Source organism: Orycteropus afer, unplaced genomic scaffold, assembly GCF_000298275.1.
Source record: "Orycteropus afer afer isolate SDZICR_OR568_19922 unplaced genomic scaffold, OryAfe1.0 scaffold00234, whole genome shotgun sequence".
In the NCBI taxonomy this organism is placed as follows: Eukaryota; Metazoa; Chordata; class Mammalia; order Tubulidentata; family Orycteropodidae; genus Orycteropus; species Orycteropus afer.
The window spans coordinates 4,802,419-4,813,179 of NW_006921821.1; the positions used below are offsets into that span (position 1 = coordinate 4,802,419).

The following is a 10,761-nucleotide window of genomic DNA, read 5'->3' on the forward strand; positions in this document are numbered from 1 at the left end:
TTGGTCAATGACATGAGACAAAGTATATGTGAACTGCTGTATGAAAAGTGAATTTACTCTGTAAATCTTCACCCAAATCCTAATAAAAAAAAAGAAGAATAGAAAAGAGCATTAATGGCAAAATTGATGAACTCAGAATAAAGTCTATAGCTTAGTTAATAGTATTGTGCCAATGTTAATTTTTCAGTTTTGATAATGGTACCATGGTTTTGCAAGATGTTAAGGGAAGCAGGGGGAAAATTATATGGAGACTCTCTGCCTAAAATTATTTAAGAAAAATTCATCATCTTTACCCACATGAAGCTGATTCTATAATACCCTAAATTCCTTGCATTTTGGTGGATACATTAGGAATTAATGATCAGGAACAATTGAGCAGGTTAAAAATGGATATAGCAACTGGACAAATGTTTAGCCAAATAACACCATCAAAGGAAATGGGCCAGATGTTTTCCAACAGCTCTACATATGGAGGCCCTTACACTCAGCAGGGATTCCACCCTAAACAGAAACCAGAGACAGTAACTCTTGTTTCAACAATAACATAAGGAATGGCTTTAAATACCGTATCCTCTTGTAACAATCCTATTCCTATTTTTGAAGTTTTCTAGAAAAAGTATACCTACTATTTTCCAGCATGTAGTGTAAGTGTGCATATGTGCACAAGCTTGAATAGGCCTTCTTAGATGCTCAATTTAACAAAAGTTGAAATCTTGAAATGTGTCTTCCTAAATTAATTAATTACATTCCAGAAAGATAGCAATAAATGTTACTAAAGTTGCTAAATGTATTCTTTTCTTCCAAATAATAAATTTCCTTTTCAATCTTACTTAATTCAATTTTAATCACATTATTCCCATTATAAAGAATAATTATGATATTAGAAAACAATACGTCATTTACAAAAGTTTTAATATTGCTGTAGAATTAAAATTCCTAGGATAACCTTGGTTAGCTTCTGTATTTGTTTTTCCAGAAAAGCTGATTCTTCCCCTCAACTATTTCTGTCCTCTCTCAGGAAGTTTATGGTGTAATGAGATAAACATCAGACATACCCATGACCATTTTATACGACAATTGCACTGAAAACTGTTGTATAGCATCATTTTTACGTAACTTAGAAAATCTTTTTGTTTTCCCATTTTTGACAGAAATACAGGCATCAAACATATTGTTTTTCTCTCAACAAGAACTGTGATTAAAAATGATGACAGTAATAACACCGTTACTATGTATCAGGTGCTTCCTTTGTGTCAGGCAATATTCTAAGTAATTAAGTATGTTGCCCAAGGCCACGTTGTAGTAAATGATGAGGGGTCTAGCGTTCTGAATCTATACCCAAGTAACTGACCAGTAGACTGACCAGCCATTTATTTTAAGAATTTAAAAAGTGCAGGCCCCAAAAGAAATAGCAAGGGACCTCTAGCTTCAGTGTGAAGAGTAACAGAGAAATAGGGAGTGCGGCATATGGAGCACCCAAGCTCCATGTCAACAGAGCAGCCACTCACTCGGCTTCTATAGCAAGAGCTGGCAAGGGAAGCTGAGTGACTGAACCTTATGCTTGTTCAGGAGGAGCTAGAAATCCAGGCTTACATCTGAAGTCTTGATTTTGAATTGCAGCCATTTAATTCAAGTTTTTTTTTTAAATCCTGAAAGATACATTCTTGAGGCAGGGCCCAAGTCTCAGTTATTTCTGTATCCCCAATGTGCAGCATGTTGCTAGCCCATGAACTCACTGCCGTTGAGTCGGTTCAGACTCACAGCGGCCCCTCCTTGGGTTTCCGAGGTGGTATCTCTACGAAGTAGATTGTCCAATCTTCTTTCCCAGGAGTGGCTGGTAGGTTTGAACTGCTAGCCTTCTGGTTAGCAGTCAAATGCCTTAGGCACTATGCCACAAATCACATGAGTTCTCCTTTTGAAAACCCCACCATTTTATCTTGGCCATCTTATAAACTTGGTAGGAATTCAAAAATATATGCAAAAAATATTTATTGAGCTACTATCATGCATTAGACATTGATCTAGGCACTTGAGATTGCTGTGTACCACTGAGTTGATTCCAATTCATTGCGACCCCGTATGATAGAAAAGAACTGCCCTTCAGGATTTCCTTGGCTGTAATCTTTAAGAAAGCAGATCACCAGGTCTTTCTCCCATGGAGCCACTAGGTGGGTTCCAAACACCAATCTTTCAGTTAGAAGCTGAGTGCTTAACTGTTGCACCACCAGGGATATAATAGTGAAAAAAAAATGGACAAAATACAGAGAAGGAGAGAGAGAGCGTCTTATTATATCTTAGAGAATAGGCCAACAATAGTCAAAAACACACACTCAGGTGGAGTGGAGGCTGGAAAATCAGGAGAAGGGTTGTTTTTAATTTAATCTATGCTACCAAGAGTTAAGGAAAATTAGACACTCTGGCTCACACTTTCTGGTGTCATAATGGTCATGACTCAACAAGTAAGTTACCAATATGTAAGCAGTTTAAAGGAAAGGGTATGACTCCAAACTTGAAACTTTCTCACAAGTAACACAATACAATCTTGCTTCTTGGCTTGAAAGGAAGTATTGATCAGTAGTTAGTGAGTCAAAGGTTAATAACTTGAGCCTGATTATTTCTGCTATCAGATCCATGATTAATGATGTCCTCTGGCTCCTTGTAATTACAATGTTTTTTTGATTGCTAATACTGGGAACCAAGGAATTAAGCTATTTTTCTGTGATTGAGTTGCAGGGAGTGCACATAGTCTATCTCTTGCATCAGAGGGTTGGAGGCACAAAGGTTCCTGAGGGGAGGATGCAAAACAGTCACCAAAAATGCAGAGCTGTAACAGTGCAAAGCCAACTGGCAACTGCATGAAGGAACACTGACTATAACCTACAACTCTTTTGTCTCATGTACTATCATTCTACAAAACCACATGTTGACTTAATAGAACTTCTCCCTAAAGTTTGCTTTGGAAACAGATGTAGTTTCTAATAGCCCAAATGGCAGAATCTGGCTATTACTACTAGACAGCTGCTGGGAGTTAAAGACAGGACAGCTATACCAGAACCATTTCAAAAATGCACAAACCCTGCTCATGTTTCTCATCAAGCAGCTTGCATCTATCTAATCTATTTAGATTAGTTACCTCATAATCTTAGTAATTATAGCAGATTATTGTATTTAGAGAAAGAACAACAAAAACCCAAAGGACAAATTAATTGCAAGTTAGTATCTTCAAGTATACTTTAAAATACTGTACAGAAGTCTTAAAGCTGGAAGTAAAAGGGTATTTTCTCATTGTCTTTATATAAAAATTAGACCTCACTCAACCTACTCTTTTTGGAAGAAACAATATTTTCTTTGTTAGCCAAGTGCAACAAAGATCTTATGCCAATGCCATTTGCTCTTCTCATGGATACTAGCCAAAGGATATTCTATGAAATAAAATCACAATCTGTTGAAACAATCACCAATCAATTAAATTAGGAAACAGAAGTAATGATTATCACGAAATAATTGACAATGAATGTGCTAAAAATAAAGCACACCAAATTTCCCACTTTTCAAGAAAAGTATTCAGTAATAGATCCATGTCAGATAAATATCTACATTTAAACAAATAAATAAAACTACTTCTAAATATGTGTCAAATATCAAACCATGTCACTTATTATTTTAATAGTATGTCTACCCACTGAAATTTTCTAAAGATTTTTAACATGTTTGGTTTAGTTAATGGAAGTTTTATTGGCCTTTATCTTGCACCTGAACACTGATACAGTAATTTAACATAGATTGCTGATTTATTTAAATCTAAAATTCACATCATGAGATGGTTATATACCTATTCTGATCCAAAGAAAGTAAATTATAATTCTATTTACTGCATAAAGTTAACGTTGCTGTTGTTGTTACGTGCCATCGAGTCATTAGCAGTAATAAAATAATCATACAGATGTAATTATACGACTGACAAATATTTAGAATCTAGAGATTTATTTATTTCACTCTACTGAGCTTTACTTTTTAGGGAATCTTTCTATGTTGTAGCTGAGGTGGCATGCAGTTAGTAAAAAGCTCTCAATAGCGTTCTGGAGATTTAGGACAATATATTTCAATTTGTTTCATTTTTTGTTTATGTTTCATTTCGGATGACTTTGGAGGGAAAAAAAATCCCAATGCTTTAAAGATGAATTTGGTGGAAATGAAGTTTCTGTCTACTTATCAAATACACAATTCTGCTGCTAACCTCTGTCAGCAAGCGACTCCAGCCTTGCTGGCTGAAACTTCACGTTTGGTGAATTTCCCACTTCCGATCTAGCACAATACAAAGACCAGTAAGGTCACTCATCTAGTAGTCCCTCCACACTTGAAACAACAATCAAGAAACGATGGCATATGCTCCGCAGAGAAAAAGCTGCAAAATGAAAGCAAACCAAGCACAACTTTGCTCCGGCTTTGGAGCCCTCTTACCTGAGGACAGGGTGGCTGGCGGCGCCGGGAGGCTGCGCGCGAGTGCGCGAGTGGTAGGCGGTCAACACTACGCTGCCCGAGTCCTGCAGGTCCATTGTCAGCGACGCATGCCGCCCCTCCGGCCGGGGAACAAAGGCAGCGGCCAGCATTGACCAGCGCGGGGACTCCGGGCCCTGTCACCCGCGGCTGGCGGCTGGGTTACTCCGGCCTCCGCACGGCGGGAACACCGCCCACTGCCCCCCGGGGGAGGGGACCCCTGGGTTCAGGAAACTGGATCCCGCAGCTCCTCCAGCTCAGGCTAGCGGCTTCGGGAAAGTTTGACTCGCTTTGTTTCTTTTTCTCTTCCTTTTCGCCCTCTCCTCCCACCCCTTAGACGGGAGGCTTATCCGAAGGCTCAGAACGTTAGGAACATTTCCTGCCGGCCGCCACAAGTGAGGGAAAGTCACCCTTCCTAGAGGAGCTGTGACAGGAACAGGTCTAGTGTGTGTCTGGGGGAAAAGGGGAGAAAATATGACACTCTTGTTTAAACCACCCACATCAAAAAATGACGAACTGGATTACATTGCTGTTTACTTAGTCAAGTTACAGTAAACTTGATTTCCTTGAGCAAGCAAAGCACTTCCCTCCCTCACACCACTACATGTCTCTGACCTCATTTCTATAGTCTTTTACTGCCCCCAGTTCTGGTCAAGTCAACTAATATGATTTTCAATTTGTATGAAAATTAGACCTAATTATTACCAGCTGCATGCTTAGTAGTTTCGAGAGGGAGAGGGCTGCTGAGGGGTAGATAAAAAGGGGCATAATTAGAAATTTTGAGTTTGCAAGTCTTTACCTATAGGAGACTAATGGCACAAATGGAAAAACAAGATTTTTGAAAGGGAACCCCAAGTTTGCTAGAAAGAGGCACAAGCTGTCTTTCTCAGGCTGACAACATGTTTTCATCTTCTGTCCGGTACACAAACCCAGGAGCCTGGGGGTGGAAAAGAGGTGGTTTGCCCCTGACGGGCTGTGTGGCCAGGGTCATGCTATCTAAGATCTCTTGTTATGTGCCGTCCAGTTGGACCCAACTCACAATGACCTCTCCTTGGGTTTCTAAGGTGGTGTCACTACGGAAGTAGATAGCCCAACCTTCCTGCTGAGGAGTGGCTGGTGGGTTTGTACCACCAGCCTTCTGGTTGCCAGTCAAGTGCCTTAGGCACTACGCTACCAGACCTTCTTACTTAACATCCAGGAATCTGCAGATTGCCTGGGAAGCTCAGCCCACTGGGACAGGACATCGCGGAGAAGAGAGACTACTTTTTAAAAATGTGAAATAAACAAATAGCATTGGTATTGCTACATGTCCAGAATGTGTGTGTGTGTGTATACACACACACATATATATACATATATATATGCATATACCATATATATGTGTGTGTGTGTATATGTGTGTGTGTGTATATGTATATATATATACATATAGTTATTAGACGGCAACATGCTTCATACACCACAGAGTATAAAACATCCTGTGCCTACTAGAATTTGGATCAGCATTCTGTATTCAAACATACTAATATTTCTATTGCAAAAAGAATGAATATTGACCCTAAGTGGGATAAATAGAGTTTATAAATAGTCTCATGTTTCTACATGTCAGGTTTTGCCACCAAACTTATAAACAAACAAGTTTTGGTGCCAAACTTATTTTTAAAAAAAACTTGTAGTTTTTATAACTTTTTGAATTTTGGAATCACTGTAAGGAATTTGAGTAATGGAAGTTTTTCTGAGCACGGAATTTTTTTCTTGGCATTTTTTTCCCCCTGAACCATAGACTCACTTCAAATACCTGCAGGACATTTTCTTGCAAACATCTTGACCTAACTCTTCCTCGAGATATTCAACATTGCCATCCTGCTTCCTTGCACCAGTTTCAGCAGCCCTTCTCATCCTCTTGTACATTCCTGTTTCAGATACCAGTTTTGACTCCTCCCTCTAGCTAATTATCGAGTCTACTGTTTCTTCCTCAAATGTCTGCTCACCATTCTTTCTAGTTCCACTGCCAACGTCTCTGTTCTCATTGACACCATCTCTTGCCTATTGTTAGGTGTTATTGAGTTGGCTCCAGCTCATAGCGTCCCTAGGTCCAACAGAATGAAACACTGCCTGGTCATGAATCATCCTCCCAATCTTTGTGATATAGTTAAGCCCATCATTGCAGCCATTGTGTCAATCCATCTTGTTGAGGATCTTCCCCTTTTTTGCTGACCCTCCACTTTACCAAGTCTCAAACTCACTGCCTGAGAGTAGCATCCGACTCACAGCGACCCCTCCTTGGGTTTCCGAGCCAGTATCACTACAGAAGTAGGATTGCCCAATCTTCCTTCCAAGGAGTGGCTGGTGGGTTTGAACCAGCCTTCTGGTTAGCAGTCAAGTGCCTTAGACACTAAGCCACCAGAGTTCCTTTACTAAGCCTCACACAAACACAAACAACAGGGAGCTGTGGTGGCATAATTGTTTCTTGCATGTAAATTACTGTAACTCCAGCATCTCAAGACCTGCCCTCCCCCCTCACAATGCTGGTAGAGTGATTTTTCTAAAACATAGGCCCTCTCCTTCTCAGAAACTCTCACTTGCTACAAAAGAGTCCATACGTCTAAGTATGGCCTCACAATGTATTTTTGTCACCTAAGACATCATTATTCCCAAGACCCATGGCCCACTCAGACCAGACCTTCACACCCTCTTACTCAGCTTTTGCTCCTGCCAGCCACGTTCCTGTCTGGAAATCCTTAGGAACTCTATGTTCTACTTCTATAAGACTTCTCAGGTGATGCTAACTCAGAGTAACCGCTCCTTCTGCCTCCTATAGGAACTGCTCACTTACTTCCATTATAATAAATAATTACATTTCGTTCTGCCGTGCAATTAAAGCACAACGAGCATACTTTTGCACTGTGCGTGCTCTCCACTCCTGTGCCATGTCATGCTGCTGATTGATAGAGCGCAGCTGTCTCTTCCACAGAGCCCAGATGTGGCCATAAAGCCCTTCTCTAAACCCCAAGCAGCAAGATAGGTTTTAGATGAAATCCATTTGCTAACTGAAAATTGCATTAATATTTTCCCAACAAAACTGTAAGCGACTAGAAGGGCTAGTGTTGTATTTTTCCTTTATATTCAGAGCCCATAATATTTGCAAAGTAGACATTTGTAAGGAATATTTGTTGAATGAGTGAATACATGAATCAACAAATAAGACAGCACTATTCAGTGCAGTAGTTGCAAACTTTCAGTGTAGCCAGTAAATTATTATAAATGGTTTATAAATCTATATAATACTAAGCACTAATACTGCAAGATGAAAATAATGTGTCATATATAAGAAAATAATGTGTCATATATAGGGAGCTCTGGTGGTGTAGTGAATAAGGCATTTGGCTGCTAACCAGAAGGTCAGTGGTTCAAAGTCACCAGCTGCTCCACAGAAGGAAGATGGGGCCATCTACTTCCATAAAGATTTACAGCCTTGGAAACTCAATGGGGGTCGATCTAAGTCAGAATCGACTCAATGGCAGTTAGGTCTGGTTTTTTGGACATAAGTATTAATAATTTTCTAAGGTATGTATATACTGTTGACATTTGTCAAATACAACTCTTAAAAACTATTCCTGGGTTTTCGGCTTTCAGGAAGCTAGTAGACTGCATATATTGAACATGACAGAGCACTCTGCACAGGAAATTTTCCTTTTCCCTCCTGATCCACTCCCTACCCTCCCTGCCATGTTTGGTGTCCTAGGTGGCTCACCTTATGGTTTGCACCTATTGAACTCCTTTGCCTGTGGCTTCAGGTAGGGTGTAGTCAAAGAGAGGCACCAGCAGAGATCTAGAGGGCAGGGGAAAGTGAGATGGGGTATCTTTTCCCTAGATTCCATCTCTGCAGGGGTTCTGCAGGTTGGTTTCTTCTACCTAAGGCCTCAGCTGTTGACTGAAGCTCTTTCCTATGCTATTTTCAAGTTCCAGCAACTACTACTTTTATTGGCACTTTCAGACCCATATCACAGCTCCTGGTAAATCAAAGGAATTCCTCCTTCTGCCCTCCTGCATCTTCCCCGGTTGGTCCCTTAATCCCACCCACAACTCTATAAACTCTTCTTGTTTGCCTGGATTGAATTTACCATCTCCTTTCTCCCAACACCCCACTAATACATATCCCTGAGACCTAAGGCAGTATCCTGTAAGTAGAAGCATTTATATTTCTGCCTTAAATTGTAGAGATACTAAGACTATGAGGGATAAAAAATAGCCTCATGTCAGTTCAGGAGTTTTGCCATCAAAAGTCAGGTCTAAACAGATTTTGTTGTCAAATAAGTTACAATAAAGCTTTGGGTTTTAAGAGGTTTCTGGATTTCAGAATTATAGTTATGGGACTGTGGACCTCATCGAGTCTGTTAACATTTTTTGCATTCCAAACAATGTTGAGAACCGCTGGACTTGGGGATGAGGGAAAATAAGGCTGTGATAGCTACCTCATCATGTGAGTGATGAGGCTTCAGAATGTTTATCCCACTTTAAAAAAGGTTGATAAACTTGTCCCAAGAGTGGACAGTTACAACAAAGGAAATACACTGTCCATTTATTTGGTGTCAGGGCAAAGGTAGAGGGAAAATCAAGTGTCTTGTGTTGTACTGCTCTGGGTGTCACTGAAGCGTCCAGCACCAGGCTGATCATTGGACATTTGGGTGACAGCTCAACAGTGCCACTGACAGAACAGATAACCCCAAGCCAGCTGCTGGACTACAGACCTCCTTCTTCACAGGTCAAATAAGTAATGGAGCCCACATTTATTGAGCACCTGCCATGTGCCAGGTTCTGTTCTAGGCATCAGGACTTCCACTCATGAACTGCTCACAAGAACCTCATGGCCAGGCAAATATTACTAGGAGCATCTTCATGTTACAGCTGAAGAAACTGATTGTATTGACTTGCCCAGGGTCACCCAGGTTTGGATGTGGCTTCAATGCATTCAAAGCCAGAGGATCTGGCTCCAGAGTCCAGACTCTTAAACCCAGATTCTCTTTCATAAAAGGTTTGCTGCATTTCAAACTACATTTTTCTTTACATAGCAAATGAAGTGGGTAGGATTTAATTTACGTTTTGTGGTAAAGATCGTTATTGGTAGCATGCAATAATGGCAAAAATAATAAGTGAAGAAGGAATTATTTGTATTTTCAATGACCAGTACTAATGCAGTTAAAAATTACTTGTTTCTTACTGTAATATATACAAAGTTATTTTCACTAATTGCTATTAGAATGTTTTAATAGTTAATTCAGTACTTCATTCTGCCTTGTAAATTTGTCAGAGAGTATACAGAAATTAGGTATTGGAGAGCGGTAAAAATAACTGGGGGAAGCAGGGTGGCAGAGCAAAAGAACAGAGCTTGGAGAGTCAGACAGTACTGAGTTTAAGTTTGGAGTATAGATTTGCTACTTACTGGCTATGTTATTTTAATTTATCTTTGTTTCAGTTTCCTAATTTGAACAACAGGAATCAATACTATTTCTTCAACTAATTGACAGGAAGGTTAAATGAGATAGTATCTTTAAAGCACCTTTCATGTACTCACTCCCATGGCTCATTTTTCAGCCAAAAAATGGACAGGCCTGTGAGGTGAGCTATAACACCAGGAGCTATGTACTCCTTAGAACAATCAGCCTTAGAGAACAAAAGGGCAGCATTTGCCCAGGGATACAGCTCAGAAGGCAGGAATGGATCGGAAAGGACAAAGGGAAATGGTAACCACAGGGAGGAAGTGGGAAGAATGCTGTTATATTGTGGGGATTGCAATCATTGCCACAAAACAACATGTGCATGAACTGTGAAATGGAAAAGCAATTTGTTCTGTAAACATTCACCCAAATCACAATAAAAAATTAAAAATAAAATAAGGTGCCTCTCACAGTGCCAAGCATATCATAGATACTCAGTATATATTAGGTCCTATCTCTCCTTGTCACTATCCCCTGTCATATGTTCGCTATCTAACCTTTCAGGAAGCATCACTTGAGTTTAATCTTCAATAGTAAATAAATTGGACTTTGGGATTCCAAAAGCATTTCATGCCCTTTCCTGAGAGATCTTGTTATTAGGTGCCATCGAGGTGGTTTAAACTCATAGCAACCCTGTGCACAATAGAATGAAACACTGCCTGATCTTGCTTCATGCATACAATCATTACCATGTTTGAGCTCATTGTTGCAGCCAGTGTGTCATTCATCTTATGGAAGGTCTTCCTCTTTTTCACTGACCCTATAC

General features: G+C 40.0%; 1 protein-coding gene across 1 annotated transcript in view; it reads right to left on the reverse strand.

Annotated features, from left to right (window-relative positions):
• ARHGAP28 (Rho GTPase activating protein 28) overlaps positions 1–4,556 on the reverse strand; it is a 293,733-nt gene extending 289,177 nt beyond the window's left edge. The window contains exon 1 of the mRNA XM_042782071.1: positions 4,462–4,556. Within this exon, the coding sequence (XP_042638005.1) occupies positions 4,462–4,556 (95 nt within the window). The remainder of the gene's footprint in view (positions 1–4,461) is intronic.
• Between the last annotated feature and the right edge of the window lie 6,205 nt (positions 4,557–10,761).